Source organism: Manihot esculenta, chromosome 8 (assembly GCF_001659605.2).
Source record: "Manihot esculenta cultivar AM560-2 chromosome 8, M.esculenta_v8, whole genome shotgun sequence".
Classification (NCBI taxonomy): Eukaryota; Viridiplantae; Streptophyta; class Magnoliopsida; order Malpighiales; family Euphorbiaceae; genus Manihot; species Manihot esculenta.
Window position 1 is genome coordinate 35,676,685 of NC_035168.2, and position 25,921 is coordinate 35,702,605.

Below are 25,921 nucleotides of genomic sequence, written 5' to 3' on the forward strand. Positions count from 1 at the left end.
AATTGGGCCAATGGTAAAAAAAAAAAAAAAAAAAGAAAGACTTTGTTTTGGAAGCAAAGAAATATTATGTGTGATAATTATATACCTGTGTGGGTGAGAATATGATGTAAAAAAAGGTTTAAGAAATAATAAATTTTCTTATGTTAATGTGTACTAATGATTACTTCTTTTACGTCAATCGTCGGAATATTATAAAGTAAAATATTGAAATCATATAAGGTTAAATGAAATTGTTTATGTTAGTTTACTTATGTTATGTCTTTAACTTGATTCGTTGTAGAGAAACCGACAAACACTAATTTACCAATTTATTGTAAAAAATTAAACAAATACTATTTTGCTAGTAATTAAAATATACTTAAATAATTAGAAAAATTTTAGTTATTAATTATTCAATTGAAAGAATTATAAAATGAAAAACTTATTTTATGAAATTGAGTTTGTCTAGAAGTTTTGTGAAGAAAAAAAGAAGGCATAACTAATAAATAGAGAAGGAAAAGTTAGATGAGAAACAAAAAAGATGGAAGTAAGGAAGAAAAAAGAAGGTTACTTGCCATTAAGCTTTAACATATAGGTCCTCGTTTTAGACCACAATTTACTAAAGGTTTTCTCTTTACCTTGATTAATTTAAATTTGATAAACCATTACGAGGGGTAACATGCTCTCTTTAAATTCAATTCCAACTTAAAACCATTATTTAAAAAGAAAAACAAAACTATATCATCCCATTTAATGAGAGGGTCAATTGACCCCTCAACCTCAATTGAAAATAGTAAAGAATTTATAAATGCTGAGATAAGCATAATTTAGACTTAAAAATTCAGAATCTTATTTGAAAAAAGCAAGTCACATTAAACTTGCTTCAAGTCTGGAGATCTATTTCAATTTAAAGAAAAATTATTACTATTTCAATTTAAAGAAAAATTACTACATAGTCCAAATAATTCATTAACTAATTCATCAATTTTAAAAAAATTTATAATTTATCTCTTTATTAATTTTAATCATTAAATATTATAAAATATTTAAAATACCCCTATAAAAAAACTAATTAATAAACATTTTAAAAATTTAAAGAATTAACTAATAAAATTTTCAAAATCATAAAAACTACTGAATTACAAAATTAACATAAACTTTTTTAAAAAGTTAAAAGACATTTTCATATATTTTTAAATTTTTTCCTAACATAAAAACTAAATAATAGTTTTTCTCAAAACATTTTGCCATTAGAATCCCAATGGTCACGTGCAAAACTAAAGGATTCTACAGCCTAAATTCTCCAGATTTGCTTTCAACATACATAAGAAAATAGAGTCATCTCTCCAGCTGCATGAAATTAATTCCAAACCTTCTTACCATGAATTAACTGCAAGTGTTTTACAGAGTAAAATGTTTCAAAACACAACTAATTACTTCTTTTCTTTTTCTTTTTGGTCGGACTTTTCTTTTTCTTGGATACCATTCAGTTGACATCTTGAATAAAATTCAACTGTAAGAAATGCGAAGTATAACTTCTTACATCTTCAACTTTTACAACGAGGTTCTAAAAGAGATGCATACAAATCATAACAAGAGGATTAATGTCTATTTCTGGCATGAAAAAATATAACAATAATAAGCTTAGCCTTCCTTTATGCTTGGACAGAGAACCATCTTTCTAATTTATGCATAATAGTTCAAGCTTGCTTTCTTCTTTGCTTGGACCTGGATTATACCTTCATTGAAGTCCTCATGGTTCACCTGATCCAATCAATGCACACATTAAGTCTTCGCTTTCTACAACAAGCTCGCTCAAAATAGAACTTCAGGAATAATTGCCGCATAAATTATTATAGAAGAAGAGGGGGAAAAAAATCAAAAGGATGTATGTGGCATGGACATCCCCAATGCATAATGGCAGCAATGCTGCTCCCAAAGGCGATGGAATATGAAACCACCCATTGGTGGAGAATCTCTTCCAAAGGATGGACCATCAGCATCAACAAGCACTTGTATGTTACATTCATTTCGAGGTTTACAAACATCATCTAGTTTACCCCGAAAAAAGTGTGAGGTTTCATTACAAAACCATGTCATGTTAGGTGATAAAAATAAGATGAATATTTACACTTCCAAGATTTCGGTATTGATGGTTTCTTTTAAATGTCTCACGGCTAGTCCTTATAGGTAATGGCAATAATGCTTAATGCTGCTTCAAAAGTAGATGGATTATGAGCTCTTAATGGAGGGGCTAGACAAAGGAAGTGTGATAGCATCAATGACTTTTACCAAGTCGTTTAAACACATAAACTAGTTTGCTCCAGTCAAGAGAATCAAGTGAATGAACACATGGATGCTTTTTTGTGTGTGTGTGGTGTGGGGGGGGGAGGGGGGGGGGGGGGAAGAGAGAGAACCTCAGTAGCATCACGGCGAAGTGCCAGCATTCCAGCCTCTACACAGACTGCTTTTAGCTGTGCCCCATTGAAATCATCCGTCGACCGAGCCAATTCTTCAAAATTGACATCAGGATGGACATTCATCTTCCTTGAGTGGATCTACAGCATTCAAATATAATGTCACCAAGAATTATCACTTGGCACAATGATAAAAATGAATAAAACAAAAAAAAAAAATTGTTTGGCAAACCTGCAAAATGCGAGCTCTTGCTTCTTCAGTTGGATGTGGAAACTCAATTTTGCGATCCAATCTGCCAGATCGCATGAGGGCAGGATCCAAGATATCAGCACGATTTGTCGCAGCTATCACCTGAAATTATCAAAGTATGGGTTCTATATCATTCTAATAACAAGAGAACAACCATGTTCAGTGCCATAATGCAGTATCCATCTCTAGGCCCCATGAAAACCAGACAAAATTTCAACAACCCAACACATTGACCATAAAGAAATTGAACTCCAATACATAAATTGAAAATTTGACCGCTCTGATCCTTTTTATATAGCAGCAAATGTGATACAATCAGAAACCAACCTTAATCCTCTCATCACTACTAAAGCCATCAAGCTGATTAAGCAATTCTAACATGGTCCTCTGTACTTCCCTATCTCCACTTACTTCACTGCAATTAATGAAAAGAACATCATAATTAACTGGGATGTTTCAAATTATTACTCCATAATATCAAAAGCTATAAAAGATCGATTCAATTTGACCAAGCAAATCTATATCTAAGCATATCAGGTGAGATGTACTGTACCTGTCAAATCGCTTAGTGCCTATTGCGTCAATTTCATCTATAAAAATGATGCAGGGAGATTTCTCTTTTGCAAGCTGAAAGGCATCACGGACCAGTTTGGCACCATCACCAATGAACATCTGCACACAATGCAAGTTTGATTACCCATTCATGGGGGACCAAACAATTAGATTGACAGCACCGCTTCATGGCATAGGAAAGTCAATAAAACTCTTCCAAAAGAAGTGGACCATTAACTCGATTACCAATGACATATCCACAGATAATTTTTTTTACCGATAAAAAAAAATATTTGTAGATACATGCAAAGGTGACAAGTAAATAATTGGACTAGATGATTTAAGATCACTTGAATCCTCAAGATAGTCATTTGAAGTGCAAAATCTCAGTGGTTCTTACAAGTTGAACAAATACCAGTTAAACAACTTTGGTACCTGAACAAGTTGCGGGCCTGCCAATTTTAGAAAAGTAGCATTTGTTTGTGCAGCACAAGCTCGGGCCATCAGTGTCTTCCCTGTTCCAGGAGGTCCATACAAGAGGACACCTTTGGGAGGACGTATACCTAACTTCTGAAATCGCTCCTTGTGAGTCATGGGCAAAACAATTGCCTCAACTAGCTCCTGGATCTGTTGGATAAATAACAAATACAGATTTACTCACAACAATAATTAAACAGTAACCACTATGCATAGCATCCTCACACATCAAAGTATACCTGTTTCTCCAAGCCCCCAATGTCATTGTAGTCCTCTGTTGGTTTTTCATCAACCTCCATGGCCTTCACTCTTGAATCATACTCAGATGGAAGAGTATCTAAGATCAGGTAGCTATCTTTGTTTACTCCAACCAAATCACCAGGCTTCAACTTGTCTGGGTCAACAAGACCAACAACGGGAAGAAAAATAGTCTGCAATCAAGATAGCATATAAATTTACAACTTCTGAGTACTTAACTGCTCACTCTGCCCCAACACCTCAACCAGGGCCACCACCCCCTCCCCCAAATTACCATCTTTCTGTAGAGCTATCAGCTCAATCACTTATAAAGAAATAGAACAATAAATTCAATCAATCAGTAATATCCAAAATGGCTTACCTGGCGGGTAGATGTTTTCAGCACAACGCATTTACCCTTTCTTTGAGAGTCGAGGTCAATGTTTGCACCATCTTCCTCAGCTTCATCTTCTGGGTTCATTTCCAAAATCTACATATAGACCACAATATATGGAGTTAGAGCCCAAAAGCCACTAGAAATTCAATTCAGAACAACCAATTACATGGCCTTCCTTAAAGCCTAAAAGGTTAGGAACTAGCTTGCTTTTTCATTTTTCAGGAGGTGCGAAAAGACGAATAAGGCACACACCCCTAAATTATCTATACTAAGATCCATGTTTATGACTAGTTAAGCAGCAGCGAAAAAGGCTATTGCAGAGAGACATTTTGTTTCACACATGTCAGTCAGTTAAACAAAACTTTGTACTCTCTTGGGAAACATAAACCCAATATCCTCTACAAACATTAATAAGCTTAAAAAGTGAATAAACAAACAAATTTTTTCTATTCAAACAAAAGGGTTAAACGATACTCTGGGCAATTATCTTCTAATACATTGACTTTATGCCCTTAAGTCAAAAGTCTAGCAAAAATAGGTTCTGAAATTATTGTGTTATTGTGAGCTTTCTATGTTATGCTACATTTTATATTTAATTAGTTCCAGACGCTATTCTCGTACACGCTTGTGCACATGAAAAAATAGGGTCTCTCCCTCTCTTCAAATTTTATACTAAGATAAAGCAACCTAAAGAGTTCAGAAACGAACTGCAGGGATTGGTCACATCAGTCCTTTTGGACCGTTAAAAATGCAATTCAACTTAGCTTAGTGTTCTTAAACACCACAAGAACAAAACAAAACAAAACATTCAGAACAAATTGAAGCCACTATCACATTTAACGGTTTATTTCTACATATGTATTTATTTTCAGCATTAACATTCAAAGAAGAAATCAATAAATTACTAAATTTACCTCAACGATGTTGCCAACCAGGTAAGGCAACTGCTTGTTCAATTTAATCTTCTCCTGATTCTCTTTTATCTTCTCCTTATACGAATCCAGCTCTAAATTCGTTCTCTGCAACTCTTCCTGAATTCTCACGAACGTCAAAACCATGAATGTTTCTAAGAATAAACCCTAACCCCAAACAGAGCCATATATGCAAAATTGCAAAAACATATTCACAAATACACATAAATCACAAAATATGGCAAGAGATCGGACCTTGAGGATGCGAATCTCATTATCGAGAAGACGAGAAGCTCTGAGGATGTCCTCGGTAGTCATAGAAGCAAGCTGGTCGTCTTCGAAGCTCGAATCCTCCACCATTGCGGTCGCCATCGTGGATTTATCGATTACGCTAAGCCACCACAGAAGTGAATAAACTTAAGAAGAAGAGAGAATCAATTGGAGAAATGAAAATTGAAATGTAGAGCTTAATGATGAAACCGCTTTTGATATTTGTTTCACTGTAGCAGAAATGGCATCTGCGTCAAGCTTTTGTTTATAAATGGGGGTTTCTTCTACTCTACTTGCAGCCGAAGACAGTGTGGATTAAGGGCCTTGATTTTCTTTCAGAATGGGCCTTTTTGGGCCTACATGGGCCGCTATTGTAGAATTTTTTTTCCTTCCTTCGAAATTTTTTTTCCTGGAAAGATTTGAATTTTGCTAATGAAATTAGGCTGCACTTTCTTCTGAGATTACAGAATCATCTTTGTAAGTTTTAAATAACATAAATAAATAAATGGTTACAAATCGTAGAACTTTAGATGAACCTTTTATTGTTTCTATTTGAATTTAGTATCTCGAAATATCAAATTTGTTAGTTTCTTCATGCAATCTAAATTTTAGCCTTAAATTTGTCTGATTCATTGTCAAAACTAACTAAAGGAGCAAAATATCAAAGTTCACTTAGTGTGATGATATGATATATCCCATGTTCTGGTTCTGGAATCAATCTTCCCGGCCCTTTTTGGCCGGCCTTTTTCTCCCCTGCATATGCTCCAACCAATGGGAGTATGAGACTTGAGCGAGTTTGCTTGCAACTATGAAGAAATTTATCAATTTATACAGAGAAGTGTTAAATAGAAGTCGATAGAATGGAATATAAGCTACAACGATATTGGCCATACAAATTTATAATGCGACTAAAAAGGCACACAATACACAAAGCGGCTAATCATACACAATCCACAGGACCCGCACCACTTAGACAAAATATACATCAGATTCAGATGAGTCCTTAAAGCTTCCAATAAATTCCTTGGCTGTGCAATGCGCCTGCAACGATACCCCAGAAGAGAATCTCCGCGAAAATAACGTATAGTAGAATACCTACCCTTTGAGAGTGCCAAACTCCAATGAAAATATGCTTTTTAATCCAATATATCTGCCACAGATGGACTGAAGTTACTAACAACTATATGGATATCCAGTGTAATGAAAAAGTTACATGAAATAAGAAGGATGCTTTCATCTTCTGTTATATAGGACCACGCGAATGCACTCAATGTTCATTTTGTAACCCCCAATACAGATCCTCGTAGGGCATTTTGCTAGAGCAACCCGAAGAGTGGACTGTGAAATATATTTTAAGGCCCTCCATCTCTCATCCTATAGTTACATTTCCATAGGATAAAGAGTAAAGAGTAGAGATGAAGGTATTAGAACTTACCAATGTGTTATGGGGATCATCATAATACCAGCCATTAATAAAGCCAGCAAAGATGCCTGCAGCAGCCATAACATAAACAAGCATCGCATTCATGCCAATCCATTCAAATGGCAGAAAAATGAACTTCAAACCCCAAATATCAACCTGCAATGGAAGATTAGCTCAAATTCACAGTTTACCATAGTTAAAACCAAAGTTCCTGAACTCAGCGCAACAGAAATGGTTCAGTCAATCTATGTTCATGCCCCAAACTTGGTAACCAAATTCATAAACTGCATCATTAGATGGGCCCAACATAGGGGGATCATATGCAACTTCACAATTTTAGAACGCTGAATCAGTGGGCTATTGGGCTTAGGATATCTAATCATTTCCTCAAATACAGAGGTGCTATAATCTACTGTTGTGTGGATCCACAAGTTTGTGTGAATCACTCCTCTTACAAAACACTAACCTTCTAGCATGGTTGTGACGCATAAGTCCTCCTTAAATGTCAAACACTAGGGCAGGCAGTAGGTCAATTAAGGAACCAATGTAAAATATTCTCAATTATCAAGTAATATCTGTTAGCAATTATGGTGCATAACAGCAGCATACCAGAACATAGATAGCAGAAAACACCAAGGCTGCAGCTCCAGATGTTACACAAACATAGCTAAAAGTATACAGCTGTTTATTTAAGGGAACAGCTGCAAAGAAAAAGATGACATCAGAATTTATAAGAATTTAATATATATATATATATATATATATATACACACACAACAAACCTTAATCGCATGCAGTTCTTAGTCCTTACCATGTGTGAAGTGAAGAACAAACCCCAAGACAAGAAGAGCAACTCCCACCAATGTCCAATGCTTTAGCCTACTGGAATCAGCCTGTCGGTTCATCCAAGCAAAAATTCATTTTTTTAGTGTTTTTGCTGATTTCTGTTGAAAGTAAAGAATTAAGAAGTGAAAAAAATGTTTGAACCTAAATGAAGCCAAAACACACACATACATATAGTCGAAGACCTCACCTTCAACTGCACAAGCACATGTCCAAAATGAACTCCAATGACAGTAGAGAGAACAGAAGAGATTGAACTGCAATGCCAATGAGATAGAATCCACACATGGAGTTAAGATAGCATCTCAAACCATACAACATAAAAGGTTGAATGCAGTTCATTTTTGGATCCATGATTCATGTAACTTTCCCCATAACCATATCAAATAAGCCATGTCATGAACTAAAAGGAAATCCTTTTTTTTTTAAATGAAAAATACATGGCAATCCTATGGCTTCAAGGAAGAGCACATATCTCTTTAGATGTGGGCTCCCTATATCAAGCAGCTTCAAGCTCAGTCAAATTCTCGAATATTTAGTTCTTGCATCGTTTTATCATCAATCACATAATCAAAAGGATGTAAAGTAAACTACAAAAGAAGGGGCTCCAAGAAAAACAACACAATTTGGCTATACAGCTTATGAAAATACCTACAGAGTCAGAAATACTGGTCATGTTACCTTAGAATTCCTTCAGGTTCAAAAGGTGCATGGCACCATGACGGAGCATCAATTTGGAAAGGACCCTCATATGGGGAATTCTCCGTGCAGGCCTGCAGCACTTTGGAGAAACTTATGAATCTTTTACTGTTGACTATTAAATAATGATAACAAAGCAAAATAGCAAATACATCAAAAGCAATAAGAGCAAAAAAGTTATGCACCTTAGATCTCCTCCAAGCTGGACGATGATACATGTGGGCAATTCCTAGGATTTTTCTGTCAACATACCCAACTGCATTACAAGGAGGATCCAGTTTTCCTCTAACATTGCAGGCTACCTGAAATGGACAGGCTTAACTGTAAGTTGATAAAACTGAACATTTCAACCTTATAAAAGCCCATGACTCTCCTTGAACAGCCATTCTAAAATCCCTAAGGGAGTAAAGTTTCAGTTCTTGAAATGCCACAATCATGTCAATATAAAACAGAATTATAGTTATATTTCCTTCTTTCTCTAAGCCCCAGCATGGAATGATGTGAAATCAATTTATTATCGATTAGTGAACATAGAATAGCCTTGCAATCCATGTAAAAAGCAGGCCAGATGGTTGACTAAGAAAGTAATACAGCAGAATGAAACTTAGGGAACCAGGTGCTTACATTGAAAATCTTCCCGTAATCAGCACTTTCTCTATTATTTATGGTAAACTGCCAATCAGGGACATATGTCCCGTAAATTACAGACAAGTAAATAACAAGTATACATGCTCCTACCAGCCTGCAAATTTTAAAACAGAACAAATATTTAAGATTGCTGAACAAATATATATATATATATATAGTGATAAATTCCATGTTAAATAAGGAAATACAAACTTACCAATGCCAACAATATAACCTGAACATAGAGAACTGGCCAGGTGGCAGATCCTTAGGTTTTGTGTCTTCTTTTGTAAAGATTTCCACCAGCGCCATTATTAGGTAAGCAAAAGCAATTCTCTAGAAAGAACAAAGAAAATTACTCAACAAAGACACATTCCTTTGAGCTGAATAAAGTGCCCACATAACATAAGCAACTCAAAATCAACATTACCTGGAGGATGCCACACCACCTTACTTCCTTCATGTCAACACCATAAGTCAGTTTGTCAGGAGCATGAGAAAAACCTCCTGGATAACACAACGAAATCATTGCCATCAAAGCAAGAAAGCAGACATTCCGAATTTGTTTTCTCTCTTTAATTATTTATTTCCTTCTTTGTTTGTTAAATAATCTCTCACTACCAGGGAGTAAACTAACATGAAGGTGCTCTAATTTGAGAATTTATCATGTTGAAACAAAAATTGTGCACAAGAATTCATATTTCTTATGGCATATTGAGACTTAAAAAAAATGATGCGTTCTACATAACCCATGCATTACATAGGCGGAACAAGTGCAGAATAAAACCAACCCTGTAATAGGACACCCCAAAAGAGGAGTTTTAGAGTTCTGAAAATCACTTTCTTGACAGCTTGACCCCTGTTTATTATTCTCTACATGGAATGAAAGAAAACTTATAAGAAAAAACGATTCCGTAGTTGCAGAAAACCCTCTAGATTTTATTCACATTAAAATCAAAATAAAAGAAAAAGGTAAGAAAACCTTTAGAGCCAGAGGAATTGCCATCCCAACAATAAATAGAAAGAATGGCATAACAAAATCAGCCAGATTGCAACCATTCCATGGTGCATGTCCAATCATTGGCCATTCTCCTCCAGCATCATCAACCAAAATCATTAACTGCAATCCACAGCACATAAATCACCAATTACAATCCATCTCAGATAGTAGTGGAAAATTACAAAATTTTTCATCAGTATAACAAAGTGTGCACTGTATTTAATATATATATTGGCAACAAGGACAAAAAAATTTTGAAGGGCCCAACCGGGTTCGAACCGGTGACCTCTTGATCTGCAGTCAAATGCTCTACCACTGAGCTATGGACCCATTTGCGTTACCAGACAGGAAAATAAAATAAAATAAAATAAAGAAGCTAAACGCAAGACAGGCATAGTTCACTCCATTTTGCACAAGCACAGACGAAGCCGCAACTCCCATCTAAATTCAAAGAATTGGCACAAGGAAAGCATAAACAAAATTGTGCTTCGAGTTTTTACACAGAAGGAATGAAGAGAGAGATACCGCGAACGTGAGGCCTCGAAAGATGTCAAGTGAAGCGACACGCCCTGGCTTGTGGAGTTTTTGATGAGAAATATCAGCTTCGGCTACTATCAGACGGTGCTCATGAGTAGCATCTGCCTTAATCTCAGCCATTTTCTTCGAGTCCTAGCAGCAGAGTGCAACAAGCAAAGCAAAGAAAGCAGCTCTCTTCTCTGAAAACACTTAAAAAACTAAAAATCGCCTCATGGTTCTCGTTTATACGCCACATGGGCCTGGGATAAGAAATAGAATGGACATTATTGAAAATTAATATATTCTTTTAGTCGCCAATTCGTAATTTGACTCCGTTGTCTCTCTTGAAAACGACAAAAACCCACTTAAACATTGTTAAATAATAATTGCCAAGCAGGCCATTTGAATCGGGTTGAAGATATTTTCACATGCACTGTACAGAGGAATCAACAGCAGAGCCGATTGCATACTGGAGTCTCAATACTCCACCATTTGAGACCCAATCCCATAGGTCATGATCGTCTCCTGTATGAAAATATCTTATGAATTTAGATGAATTAGTTAGTAAAAATAAATTTTCAGAAATTCAAATTAAATTTCTCATGCCTAGACAGAAACAAAAGAGGGAAACTTCCTTCGGGATTGTATTTGTTAAATGTACATGTGTCCTGCATAGTTAGTTAGCAAGTAACAATGGTTTCTTACAATAGAAGCTTTTATAGGAAACTGCAAGGGCAGCAGGAAGATGGAGAGCACAGTTCCAGTAACAAACCGGCCTTTTTGTCAGAACTTATGGGGTAACTTGCATCTTGTCTTCGATTTAGGTTTTTCTTTTATAAGAGGAGATGGACTTTCAATATAGCGTTGGAGATCACCTTCGATACAGCGTCAAAATTTAACAGAATTTTAGCGCTCACTACAGTATCACGTCAAATATGACATGATATCATAGCAACGTTATTTTCTTTTTTTTAATGTATTATATAATTAAAATTTTATATTTTTTTATATTTTTTTTTAATTTATAATATAATTTAAAATTTATATATATTTTTAATTAAATTTTATTTTTTTTCACTCTCATAATTTATTATATTTTTAATTTATTTTATATTTTTATAATTATTGAAATTTAATTTCAATTAATATATTCATAATTATAAATAATATTTATAATAAATTAATTTATTTATAATATATTATATAGAATAATATAAATAAATTAATTTATTTATAATATATTATATAAAATAAGTAAAGTGATACATATATTATAATTGAATAATATATAGAATAAGTAATGTTTTTTTATAATTATTATTTAATTAATATATTTTTATTTTTTTATTTATAAAATAATTAAATATTTGAATATTAGATGAAAATATAAAATATATAAATATTTATAGTGAATATATAAAATTATATAAATTCTTTGAGTGAAATATATAAATAAAATTAAAATAAAATAAATAATATAATATTAAAGAGAATGAATAATAAAAATGAAATATTTTTTTTGGTGTTAAAAATGATATAGAAGATTTGAGATAATATTGTACTATTTTTGTGTAAAGCACCACAATGATGCAAAACGTGGTGCATTGGAAATGGTCTAATAACAGGTATTCAACATGACAAAATAATTTTTTTTTTTCTATTTTATAATTTTTATTGATTTTTTTATTATTTCAAGAGTATTATTCAGATTTTTTATATTATAATATATAAATTTACTATTATAATTTTATTTTATTTTATTCTTTAAAAAATTTAAAAAAATTTTAATACTTAATAAAATTTAATATTTTTATAATGAATATAAAAAATTATTTTTAATAAAAAATTATTTTTTAAATATGTATAAAAAATAAAGCGAATAAAATATAATAGGATGGAAATAATAAATTTAATCAAAAATATTTTTTGTATGCTAAAACTGAAAAAAAATAGAAATATTTCAGACGTATTTGCTTTCTAAGTTATTTTTTTATTAAATATAATTTTTAAATAAGTTCATTATTAAAAATAAGAAATATTATCCTTTTCAGAAATTATTTATTTTCAAATTATATCACCATCATTATTACTTTCAAAATTGTCGTTGGAGGTACTCACAAACTTCATTTAGTGATAAATTCATCTCATTAAATCAAGTGTTACTTTTAATTTTCAATTTTCATTTTAAAAAAAAATTTATTGGAAACTTTCGCACTCTTAAAACCTTATTTTATTGAGATTGAGTCAATTAAGAAATTTTAAATTTTTAAGAAGTGAATATATTTAATTAGTATGTTTTTTAATTTTGTGAAAATTTAATTAAATTACTTACTTAAAACGAAAGAAAATAATTTATTTATTTAGAGGCAAGTAAGTTATTTTTTAAAAAGTTATTTTTAAAAAAGTAAAGAATTTGAATCAAACCACATATAAGACTTGAAGCTGAGACTGGGAGAGTTAGATTTTCTTTTTCTTCTCCTTTTTCTAATTTATCAATGAAATACTTAATTTTAAAAATAAATTTTAAATAGTACTCATAGCAGTTTTGGATAATAAATGCATTTAAATAAATCTGAAAAATATTAAGTTTTATTTTTCTAATTTTTAATCCCTATTTCTAAAAAAAATAATAAGTTTTAAATACAATTTTAATAATATAAATATTTTTTTTTTCAAAATTATATATAATATCTAAATGTAACAACATAAAATAAATTAATTTTTAATAAAAATGATCATGGTTACAGTGTGCGGAAGAATAAGATACTTCCTTATGACATAGGTAAATTTATATTGCAGATTAGAACAACTTTCCGTTGTCGTCCAGCGGTTAGGATATCTGGCTTTCACCCAGGAGACCCGGGTTCGATTCCCGGCAACGGAAACAGATACTTTTGGTTTATTTTTCACTTGCATGTACAAGCACCTGTAAATGGGATTAACAAATGGGAAAACACTTTAGGGTGCGCTTTTATGGTTTTGATTTTCTATTTTTTATTTGATAAAGAAAATAGAAAATCTATCCCGCGGTTAGTGTTTACTTATTAGAAAGTGTTTTTGAAATTAAAAATTGAAAAACATAAATATTTATTTTTTTATTGTATATTCTATCAAATTTGATAACTCTAAATCTCCCTCGACTCCATATTTATTAGATCTGGTGATAACTCTAAATCTCCCTGGGCTCCATATTTGTTAGATATGGTCCTCCCTCGTCCCCCATTATATGTATCTGATTCCTTTTTGGGCTTCCTGACGGGTCTGTCAAATGGGTTTCTCCATGTTCTATCTGATGAAAGGACCTGCAAAATAAAGAAAAATGGTCAGGGGTCCACCGGGGATGCCCCGGCGGAAACCCTCCGACGTTTAAGTCAGGTTTCACGAATAAGAGTAGTATATCCAGGCAAGAGTTGCAGAGAGAAAATAAAAATGGAGTCCAGGCAGGAGAAGAAAAAGAAGAAGATACCCCCTTGAAAGAGAAGACCCCCCAGTATATAGTGCTTCATGTCCTTGTCACTCAGCTCCGTACCTACAGATGTGTCAGACACCTGCTCCATACATAACGGCCATTTAATTCACCCGGACACGCATGCGAACAAGGTTGGTGAGTGATTGGGGCTACTCCCCTATTGGGCTTGTGCTCGTATCTGACTCGGATTGTCCTGGGTCGTTTGGCCCAGGCTCGTGAAGTCGGGCCGTCTTTCGAGCGTACAATCTGATGGGCTTTGGACCTGAGGCCTTCTTTTAGATCTGACATTATTCCTGGGCTAGGAAAGACCTGGAGGTTATCAATTGCCCCTTTACCTCCTCAGCAGTTATTCCATGACTGGTGAGGGGGTAAATACTTAGGCTCCATTAATGACCGTGCCGCTCGAGAACGGCTCTTGTCAAAACGTCCTTTAATTGCTTTTTTTTTTTTTACTTTGGTGTTAAAATGTATGGCGATCTAGAGACGTGTTCTTGATGATAAATGATATTTCACCTCGGCCTGTGCATCATCATTATTTCCTACTCAGACTGCCTTCTGGCTTGCCAATTTTACTTACTTGGTGGACCAGGCTGGCTTTACTGGGGCTTTGCTAGTCGAACCGACCTAGGCTAATAGCTCTGAGTCAGGTGAAGCTTCTGACTTGCAAGTTTTTCTTATTCTTATGAGGGCATTTCTGTTTTAGGCTCATGACCTCATCAGTGCTACGAGCTCGGATATATAATACCTAGAGGAATGTCTTATTTGCATGACTGCCCCATTTTAGACAATTTTAAATCTTGTTCTCGTTACGAGCTCAGACATCTTATCCCTCTGGATGTAACCTTTTGGCGATTAGGGTAGTCTGAGTTGTGTGATCCACTAGGATAAGGAGCTCGGTCTTTTGTCGTTTTCCTCTCCCAGGGTCATCTTTGCTAAGTGTTTGTTTACTGTGAGTTAATCCGAGCTGTGAGCAGGGTCTCTCGCTTTTGTTTGTCCTTTTGTGTTTTTCTACATTTGCAGGCCTTTTCATGTAAGGAGCTTGGCTTTCTGGTATGTCTTCTATACTCAGCTTTATTCTACTTGAGCGTTTTCATGTCGCAAGTTCGTCCGAGCTGGGAGCTCGGTTCTTTGCTTTTTGCTTAGGCTTTTACGCCTATAGCCTGTGACGCTGCCCGTATCGCAAACTCTGGAGTTCGAAATTTCACCTTCTTCACTTTGGTGCCCTGAGCTCTTTTGTGAAGTCGGACTTAATTTCTTACTTTCTTGTCGAGCCTTATTCGGGCTGTGTTTCAGTCTGACTGTTCGTTTGTTCGGTTTTAACTTTTCTTTTATAGGCTTATAGCCTTGCCGGGCCAAATATGAGGCCCCTCCAGACTTCCGGGGAGGCTGACCCTAGATTGAAGGGGTCAGACTATCTGTTTTGGATTTGACCGTACTGTGGTTCGATTCTTTTGTATCCTGATGAGTCAGGGCTTTCTACTGCCCCATTTGGTTGTTCAGAATAGTTTATTTGGCTTTTTATGTTGCTCCTATCTCCTTGATTCTTTATCTGAGCGTTGGGCTCTTGTGTATGTATTGGCTGGTTAGGTTTTTTGCCCCCGAGCGTTTTGCAGGCTCTTTGCTGTTTAGACCTCTCTCTAGGCTAGTTGAGCTAGTTTAGTGCCAGCGGTCAATTCTCGAGGTCGGCGCCTCTTATGATTGTCCCTATTTCTCTGTATTTTGGTACACATTTTGCTTAGGATTCACTTTGCCTTCAATTCGGTCTTCCTATTGGGTTTTCCAATACCGAGCTCATTTTTTGAGGCATGGTGCTTTGGCGCTCTTGGCTATTGTGCCCCGAGCTCCTTCGGGAGGTCTGTAACAGCCCGAAAATCCGGACCGCTACCGGCGCTAGGATCCAGATCGGCATAAGGCCGCCGGGAACCGTAGTAAGCCTGACATAACCTGTAATCCTGTTTAATCCCATACATGATCAACAATACTCATAAACCTGTAAACATTCTCATATAACAACCAAGCTCAACCTGTACATAAACATAAACATAACATAAACCTCCACTGGAGCCCTCATCAAAATGCTCCAATGGGGTATCTGATCAAGCATAATTTAGCCACATTTTTATCATAATTATTATTGCTTATTTACACATTTTTCAGTTTAATTTATGGTTTTTATCTTGTTTTTACAGAAAATGAAGAAATTGGAAAATGGGAGAAAAAGTGCAGAAAATTGACAGAAAAGTGATTGGGTCAGTGATTTGCCCAGTGATCTGCCCAGATCAAGCTGAAGCAGAAACCTGGAGGCAACAGACAGCAGTGATATGGGCAGTGATTTGCCCAAGAAACTCGAAGATCACTGGCCAAATCACTCGCAGAAGACATAGAGTACTGACTCACAGAAAAGCGATCTGCCCAGTGATTTGCCCAATCACTTGAGGAAACTGGTCAAAGCACCGGGCAAATCACTCTGACAGCAGAAAATTACAGCAGAGCGGGAAAATGGGCAGCAAACAGAAATCCAAATTTTCAGAAGTCCAAATCCAATCCAATCACTTCCAACACAAATCCAAGAGCCACGAAAGAGCTTCTCATCCAAGGAAATCCAATTGCAATTAAATTCAACATCAAAAGAGGAGTCCAACACCAAATCAAAAAGGGATTTCAAAACCCTAGAGAATTCTTCAGCTATAAAAGGGGAGTCTCAAAACCAGCAAAGGTATCTTCTGATCAGGAACTCAGCACCTTCTCCCTCGCCAGAAACTCTTCAGCTGTTCTTTCTTTTCGTTCTTTTCATCTCTTTTGTGTATTTTAGTCACCATGAGTGGCTAAATTCATTATTTTCTAGTTGAAGTTGAGAATATTCAGATTTGTTATGAATTGGGAGGTTTAATACTCCATTGTTGAACTCTTATTTGTTTCAATATTTATGCAATCTGATCTTTTCTACAAGTATTACTTTGCTTTTAGAATCAATAAGGGCCCATTGCTTTTAAATTGCTTGAGTAATATTGTTTGAATGGTTTAGGTCCGTAATTGCTTGGATTGTTCAAATACACATTCAATCAGGTTGCATAATCTAAACTTGACCACGCGGTTGGCAAGGATAGAATTGGGTTTCTCTAAGTCTTAATGCAATCAACAGTTGTTCGATGCTATAATGCCCCAAGGACGTTCCTTGGCAACTTGTTGATTAGTGTTTGATTAGCGAACGTTTCCTAATCAAACTAGAACTAAGGAGGAATTTGGATTGTGAGAAGCGTCTTCCACAACCAAAACTAATTTATTGAAATCAAAAAGGAGTCTTCAAATAATCAATGACCAATTCTGAACAAACTGAATTAGACTCATACTTCAACTAGAAACCTTTCTCTTATTGATTTATTCATCTTTAAATTACTGCTTTCTTTTACTATTTAGTGTTAATCCATCAACTCAAAAACCCCCCTCTTTTATTTATTTGTTATTTACTTTACCTTGGTCATTATTAGGAAGGTCTTTAGTGTCAATTCTCTGTGGTTCGACCCTATTGCCACTATCTGCAAATTTATTTGTTGATCGTTTAATAGGTTTATTTTTGACGGCTTCGACAACCGCCTATCAAAAATTGGCGCCGTTGCCGGGGAATTGATTTAAACTAACGTATTTTCCCTTTATGACCAGGTCTGGCCGTAAAGACACTCTTCTTTACGACCCGGAGATTGAAAAGACTGCCAAGAGCTTAAGGAAGCAAGCAAATTTGAGGAACCAAGCCTCAAGACCATCTTCATCAACAACTCCACCTCACAGACCACCTACTGCCCCTGCTGAAGAAATTTCTGCACCAGCAGAAACTTCCACCACCGCACCTGCTACAGCAGAATTTTTACCAGAAACTGAATTTCTGGTCATGGCAGAAAATCCAGCAATGGCAGCACCACCTGCTGCACATGTAGAAGCTGAAAATCAAGCAAGAAACGTGCCCATCCAAGTACCTCAGCCACGGGAAAGAACTCTCGGAGAGTTAGCTGAACCAACAGGAGATCAAGCACCCTTATGCATTGAATATCCCCTATTGACAGCACCATTCGAGCTAAGGACAGGTCTGATTCATCTCCTTCCTAAATTCAGAGGCCTAGAAAATGAAGATCCTCACAAGCATTTGAAGGCATTCCACGTTGTGTGCTCAACTATGAGACCTCAAGGCATTCCAGAAGATGATATCAAGCTTAGAGCTTTCCCTTTTTCCCTTGAAGATTATGCCAAAGAATGGTTATTCTACTTGGCACCGGGATCCATCACATCATGGGCTGATATGGTAAGAGCATTCTTGAGAAAATTCTTTCCAACCTCAAAAGCCATAGGCATCCGTCGAGAAATAAGTGGCATAAAGCAAAAGCACTCTGAAGGTTTGTATGAGTACTGGGAGAGGTTCAAAAAGTTGTGCACAAGCTGCCCTCGGCATGATATTTCTGACCAATCTCTCATCGAGTACTTCTATGGAGGTTTGCTACCCTCGGAGAGAAAATTTATTGACGCAGCCTGTGGAGGAACAATTGAAAAAAAATCACCTCGAGAGATGAGGGACTTGATTTCCTCCATGGCTGCAGCTTCTCAACAATTTGGAGACCAAGAGCTGCCAACAAGGAATGTGAATGAGGTGAGTAATTCCATTTTATCATCCCAACTTTCTGAACTCACCAATGTTGTTCGTAGCCTTGTTGTGAGTCAAACCCAACAAGTCCAGCAGATTCAGCAGCCCAAGACATGTGGAATATGTGCCAACAACCACCCAACTGATCTATGTCCTTCCCTTCAAGAGGAGGACCAGCAAGTCAATGCGGTTGGAGGCTTTAATGGGCAAAGAAGGTATGATCCCTATGCAAATACTTACAATCCAGGTTGGAGGGACCATCCAAATTTTAGTTATGCAAGGGGACAGCAATATCCAAGCCACCAGCAAAGAAACCAAGCTCAAGCTGCACCTCAGAATTCTAATGCATCTCTTGAAGAGATTGTGAAAAATTTGGCAAATACTGTGCAGAATCTTGAGAAACAAATGGGGCAAATGGCTTCATCCTTGAACAAAATTGAATCACAAGGAAAGCTACCTTCCCAAACTGAGGTAAATCCAAGACAATATGTTAGTGCCATCACATTGAGGAGTGAAAAGGAGTTGCAAGACAATAGGGTTGAAAAATTGCAAAAACAGACCAGGGAAGAAATTCTGCCAGAAAGTGATCAGGGCAGTGATTTGCCCAATTCTGACCCGATCGCTGGGCAAACTAAGCTGTCCAGCAGTGATCTGCCCAAATCAACAGACCAGGCAGAATCCAGCCAAAGGCAGAAACAACAACCTATGGAGAAATTCAAGGTACTTCCTCCCTTCCCAAAGAGATTTGCAAGGTCCCAAAAGGAGAAAGAGGAAAAAGAGATATTGGAGACACTTCGCAAGGTAGAAATCAACATACCTCTACTTGATGCTATCAAACAAATACCAAGGTATGCTAAATTTCTCAAAGAGCTATGCACCAATAGGAGGAAACTTGCTGAACATAAAAAGGTAAGTGTGGGGGAGTGTGTCTCAGCTGTCATTCAAAGGAAACTTCCCACCAAATGCAAGGATAGAGGAATGTTTGCCATTTCATGCAAGATAGGCAATGTGGGGATAAAGAAAGCCATGTGTGACCTTGGAGCTTCAATTAATGTTATGCCCCTTTCTATTTTTAACTTGTTAAATGGAGGTACACTCAAGGGCACCAACATTGTGATCCAATTGGCTGACTGATCCATTGTCTACCCCAAGGGAGTGCTTGAAGATGTGTTGGTGCAAGTGGACCAACTAGTCTTCCCAGCTGATTTTTATGTGATTGACATGGAGGAGGACAAGGGCAACATCACCTCTGATATCTTACTTGGGAGACCATTCTTGAGCACAGCAAGAACAAAAATTGATGTGCATGATGGCACATTGACCATGGAGTTTGAAGGGGAAATTATAAAATTTAATGTTTATGATGCCATGAAATTCCCCAATGATGTTTCTCCTGTTTATGGCCTTGATATAATTAATGATTTAAGTCAAGAAATTTTTGATTTTGATCAAGAAAACTTACTCTATGAAGGTCTTTGCAGGAGAGAAAAAGTGGACAGCAACATCACTGAAACAAAGAAAACAGCAGACTGCTGTAACTTGCTGGAAGTGAGTGATTTGCCCAGTGATTTGCCCAGAATACCAGAAAATCTGCTCAAATCACAGCTCAAATCAGACAGTAAGCAGACAAAAAACCAGCAGACAGAGAATGCACCAGATCTGAAACCCTTGCCTAGCCACCTCAAATATGCCTACTTGGGAGCTGGAAATACACTTCCAGTAATTATTTCCAACCAGCTCAGCCAAGAAGAAGAGGAAAAGCTCCTTGATGTGTTGAGGAAGCACAAGAAAGCAATTGGGTGGACCTTGGAGGACATAAAAGGCACCTCAAGACCATTCGGTGGAGGCTCAAGATAGGATGCAGCACATGGAAAGCTTGTTGGACCTGCTGGTGGACCATTTTCTGCCCCAGCACCGTGACAGATAGCGATCTGCCCAGTGATTTGCCCAGTACTTGCCCAAGTCACTGGTCAAATCACTCACAGGCCAGGGAGTCCCTTTCCCTTTTCTCCTTCATTTTTCTATATGTTTATTCACACATTGAGGACAATATGTGGGATAGGTGTGGGGGTACTGGAGAGTATTTATTCACTGATCACACCATCTTTTGATTTTTTTTCCTATTTTTGTTTCTTATTTTTTACTTTTTGTTTCTTTTTGCATTATTCTTACCCCTTTTTGCACACACCAGAAATTTTTTTCACACTCCTAGCACACACACACAGAATTTTGTAGCTAATTGCTCTACTCAACATAGATAACAAGGTTGAAAGAGTGCCCTTATCTCATGACCCCATTGATTTGCCACCCTTTAAGCCTAAATTGAATCATTCACAGTATGTTACCTTCACTTAGGGAGTTTTTCTCTTGAATTGAATCCTTAAATGTGCTAAGGTCAAGGGAAATAAAAATACAAATACATGCAAATACAAAGCTAGTGTAACTCCCTATGAGCTGATTTGCCCAAATTATCATGAAAAACCAGCACAAAGCACAAATCACAAACTTGTTCCAATGGTCTAAGACTATGAACTGAGCCTAATAGCCACTTGGAGAAGTAACTGACTGAGTAACCGGGGGTGTATCACCCATGTACACAATCGCGTAAAAAGGTCAGTAACTTTTTCAAGCAAATAAGTTTCGATGGTCTAGACTATGAACAGAGCTAGTAGCCACTTGAACAAGTGACTAACTGAGTAACCGGGGGTGTATCACCCATGTACACAATCGCGTAAAAAGGTTAGTGACTTTTTCAGGCAAGGATAAGAATAAGTGCTGCTGAAAATAAAAACAAAAATAAAAAGAAATAGAGAAGAGAAAAGGGGCAAGTCACTCCTAGGGGTTGCATTAAAACTAACATAAAGGATTAAGCATAATTGATTCAAAAACCTTTCTCTTGACCATGGTAGGTGAAAGGAAACAAGAAAAGGAGAGGATGACCTTAGTGCATGTACTCTATACTGTGATAATTCAGATTAGGAGTCTAGGGGGGGCTGATTAAGTGGTACTTAGGCTCTAAGGAAAAAGGGGACTTGATTGGCTAAGTTATTTGTTGCTTGAGGACAAGCAAAAAGCTAGGTGTGGGGGTATTTGATCAAGCATAATTTAGCCACATTTTTATCATAATTATTATTGCTTATTTACACATTTTTCAGTTTAATTTATGGTTTTTATCTTGTTTTTACAGAAAAGGAAGAAATTGGAAAATGGGAGAAAAAGTGCAGAAAATTGACAGAAAAGTGATTGGGTCAGTGATTTGCCCAGTGATCTGCCCAGATCAAGCTGAAGCAGAAATCTGGAGGCAACAGACAGCAGTGATATGGGCAGTGATTTGCCCAAGAAACTCGAAGATCACTGGCCAAATCACTCGCAGAAGACATAGAGTACTGACTCACAGAAAAGCGATCTGCCCAGTGATTTGCCCAATCACTTGAGGAAACTGGTCAAAGCACCGGGCAAATCACTCTGACAGCAGAAAATTACAGCAGAGCGGGAAAATGGGCAGCAAACAGAAATCCAAATTTTCAGAAGTCCAAATCCAATCCAATCACTTCCAACACAAATCCAAGAGCCACGAAAGAGCTTCTCATCCAAGGAAATCCAATTGCAATTAAATTCAACATCAAAAGAGGAGTCCAACACCAAATCAAAAAGGGATTTCAAAACCCTAGAGAATTCTTCAGCTATAAAAGGGGAGTCTCAAAACCAGCAAAGGTATCTTCTGATCAGGAACTCAGCACCTTCTCCCTCGCCAGAAACTCTTCAGCTGTTCTTTCTTTTCGTTCTTTTCATCTCTTTTGTGTATTTTAGTCACCATGAGTGGCTAAATTCATTATTTTCTAGTTGAAGTTGAGAATATTCAGATTTGTTATGAATTGGGAGGTTTAATACTCCATTGTTGAACTCTTATTTGTTTCAATATTTATGCAATCTGATCTTTTCTACAAGTATTACTTTGCTTTTAGAATCAATAAGGGCCCATTGCTTTTAAATTGCTTGAGTAATATTGTTTGAATGATTTAGGTCCGTAATTGCTTGGATTGTTCAAATACACATTCAATCAGGTTGCATAATCTAAACTTGACCACGCGGTTGGCAAGGATAGAATTGGGTTTCTCTAAGTCTTAATGCAATCAACAGTTGTTCGATGCTATAATGCCCCAAGGACGTTCCTTGGCAACTTGTTGATTAGTGTTTGATTAGCGAACGTTTCCTAATCAAACTAGAACTAAGGAGGAATTTGGATTGTGAGAAGCGTCTTCCACAACCAAAACTAATTTATTGAAATCAAAAAGGAGTCTTCAAATAATCAATGACCAATTCTGAACAAACTGAATTAGACTCATACTTCAACTAGAAACCTTTCTCTTATTGATTTATTCATCTTTAAATTACTGCTTTCTTTTACTATTTAGTGTTAATCCATCAACTCAAAAACCCCCCTCTTTTATTTATTTGTTATTTACTTTACCTTGGTCATTATTAGGAAGGTCTTTAGTGTCAATTCTCTGTGGTTCGACCCTATTGCCACTATCTGCAAATTTATTTGTTGATCGTTTAATAGGTTTATTTTTTACGGTTTCGACAACCGCCTATCAGTATCTCATCATACATAAGCTTGGTTGAAACATAACCTCATATCTTATATCATAAAGACCATGTACATACAAGTGGGATTAACAATCTGTATTGGTCAAGCACAACTCTATCCTCAATATTCAAATTACGTAACATAACTTAAAACACCTTTACATTACATCATAATACAATTGTCATGTCCACAATCTAACTATTTCATAAACATAGCTTCCATGCTCTGGCTAACCTCCTGATCTACCCTGCACCTGCACATCTGGGGTTAGGGGAGAGGGGTGAGCTATAAAGCCCAGTGAGCAGAATAGAGAAAACATATATTAAAATATTTCATGCTTCCATGAAATGCAACACATCACAAGTAAGTCACATAAGGATGGTATTGTCACCTATGGTCCTCAACATAGTCCAATCGTGCCAGGGGCGTAGAATGGGCCTCACTGGTCTTTCTCTTAACATAGTCCAGGGGCGTAGAATGGGCCTCACTGGCAATCCATACCGTATCATCATCATATCATACCATAGGAGGACTAGAGGATCATCCAATAGCCAATCCGCATCCACATCATATTATGCAATGCAACATATTCGTGAATACTAATGCAAACAACCTAAAATATCACATGGCATATATGATGCATGAACATGCTCCAAAAAGTTATATTTCATTTATTTAAAAACTTAAGGTTCATTCCACTCACCTCTGGCTGAAGCTCTACAGACTCTGAAGTAGCTATCTCACTGCTGAGGTCCTCGGTTCCTCGGGTCCGAACCTACACAGGTGGACTCCAATGAGGGACCAAACATACATAAACATAACTCTAATAAACTCCCCAAAAACCCCCTAAAACATCAGGAAAACATCACATAGAAATATGCATGAAATGGCTGAACAGGGCACTTTCGGCGGCACCTTCGGCGGCCGAAAGTCCTGGACAGATCTGAAAGTCAGGCACTTTCGGCGGCACCTTCGGCGGCCGAAAGTCCCAGACAGAGACGAAAGTCTCTTTTCGGGGGCAACTTCGGCAGCCGAATGCTGCCTCCACAAAAGAGGGTTCGGCGGCCGAAAGTCACTTCGGCGGCCGAACCTGAGCTTCTCCCGAAGGGCAGAAACTCAGCTCCTCTATGCACATTTTGCCTCCCAAGCTCAAATCATGTAAAAACTAGTTCTAAAACATGCATACCTCACATACATTACACCTAGGGGTCTCAAGCTATCATATACCCCAACTACAACACTTCAAACACACAAAAACAAGCTACATTGTTCATCAAAGCATCAAAACCCATAAACTCAACATATACCCTAACATGCATTTCTACCCATAGATCTAGCATAAAACTTATTTAAAACACATAAGGAGCTTAAGATCGGCTCTTACCTCTTGAAGATCGAGAGAGAGACGACCTAAACTCGGAGATCCAAGCAAATGGGCTCCTGAGTTTCCAAAGCTCCAAAACTTGGTTTAAATGCTCAAAACTTGCAATGTGAGTTTAAAACTCAAGAAAAATGGAAGAGATTTGGAGGAAGAACACAAGATTTGCAAAGGGAAGGTCGGAAGCTCACTGTGGCCGAAAATGGGAGAAAGCTCGCCCATTTCGGCTAAGTGCCCCTTTTATAGGTGGCTGGCCAGGCCACGTTCGGGGGCCGAACGTGCCTCCGCATCCATGCAATGTTCGGCGACCGAACTTGACTTTCGACGGCCGAACCTGGACTTCCCTAACTCATGCTTTCGGGGGCCTAACGTGCCTCCAAAACGCATGCATGTTCGGCGGCCGAACTTGACTTTCGGCGGCCGAACTTGACTTTCGGCGGCCGAACCTGGGTTTTCCTCCTATGACTTTTCATGCAAAAACTCATTTAAACTTCATACTTAAAACCATTAAAAACATGAAAACATTTTATAAAAATCTGGTTTTTCCCTTCTAGAGGTTTCCGACATCCGAGATTCCACCGGACGGTTGGAATTTCGATACCGGAGTCTAGCCGGGTATTACAAGGTCGGAGTCTGGTTTTTCATTGGTAGCTTAGGACTCATCTTTCGCGTGAGATCAGAGCTGTATTTTTATGAGTTGTCCCTGCACATGATATTGGAAATTTTTGCTCCGGGAGGCCCTTAAGACCTTCACCGGCCGTTTTTGTTTTGTTTTTCCGGGAGTTCTAGGGGATCCCAGTCTTCTTTGTTTACCCGGGAGTTCTAGGAGATCCCGGTCTTCGTGCTCCGAGAGGTCTTTAAGATCCTCACCGACCGTTTTTGTTTTGTTTTCCCGGGAGTTCTAGGGGATCCCGGTCTTCGTGCTCCGGGAGGTCTTTAAGATCCTCATCGGTCGTTTTTGTTTTATTTTCCCGGGAGTTCAAGGAGATCCCGGTCTTCTTTATTTTCCCGGGAGTTCTAGGGGATCCCGGTCTTCGTGCTCCGGGAGGTCTTTAAGATCCTGATCCTCACCGGCCGTTTTTGCTCCAGGAGATCTTACGGGATCCTGGCCGTTTTTTCTCCGGGAGATCTTTGAGATCCGTCAGCCTTGTACCTCTGAGGTCTCTATGTCTCAGGGTCTTCGGGCGAGATTCATGATTTTTCTGCAAAATAAAAGCTTGCACAGAGCGTATATAACGAGAAGGCTCATTGTTAA

The 25,921-nt window shown here is 37.1% G+C and overlaps 2 protein-coding genes and 2 non-coding genes across 4 annotated transcripts; 1 reads left to right on the forward strand and 3 right to left on the reverse strand.

Moving 5' to 3' along the window:
• Positions 1-1,493: 1,493 nt before the first annotated feature.
• On the reverse strand, positions 1,494-5,793 carry LOC110620744 (26S proteasome regulatory subunit 6A homolog A). Its single transcript, XM_021764588.2, has 10 exons — positions 5,476-5,793; positions 5,224-5,340; positions 4,295-4,402; positions 3,915-4,106; positions 3,634-3,825; positions 3,200-3,318; positions 2,974-3,061; positions 2,629-2,748; positions 2,397-2,537; positions 1,494-1,743 (listed from the first exon to the last, which is right to left on the reverse strand). Exons 1-10 carry the CDS (start codon positions 5,590-5,592, stop codon positions 1,666-1,668), a joined length of 1,272 nt encoding a protein of 423 aa, XP_021620280.1. The 5' UTR covers positions 5,593-5,793; the 3' UTR covers positions 1,494-1,665.
• A 492-nt stretch (positions 5,794-6,285) lies between these two features.
• LOC110620743 (heparan-alpha-glucosaminide N-acetyltransferase) lies at positions 6,286-10,877 on the reverse strand. The gene is made up of 13 exons (XM_021764587.2): positions 10,608-10,877; positions 10,065-10,202; positions 9,874-9,955; positions 9,513-9,589; positions 9,300-9,418; positions 9,080-9,197; positions 8,641-8,757; positions 8,438-8,529; positions 7,947-8,013; positions 7,725-7,806; positions 7,523-7,614; positions 6,926-7,069; positions 6,286-6,640 (listed from the first exon to the last, which is right to left on the reverse strand). Exons 1-13 carry the CDS (start codon positions 10,737-10,739, stop codon positions 6,494-6,496), a joined length of 1,407 nt encoding a protein of 468 aa, XP_021620279.1. The 5' UTR covers positions 10,740-10,877; the 3' UTR covers positions 6,286-6,493.
• TRNAC-GCA lies at positions 10,341-10,412 on the reverse strand. Its single transcript has one exon. It is a non-coding gene; the product is annotated as a tRNA-Cys (tRNA).
• A 2,533-nt stretch (positions 10,878-13,410) lies between the features above and the next one.
• On the forward strand, positions 13,411-13,482 carry TRNAE-UUC. The gene has a single exon. It is a non-coding gene; the product is annotated as a tRNA-Glu (tRNA).
• Positions 13,483-25,921: the final 12,439 nt, after the last annotated feature.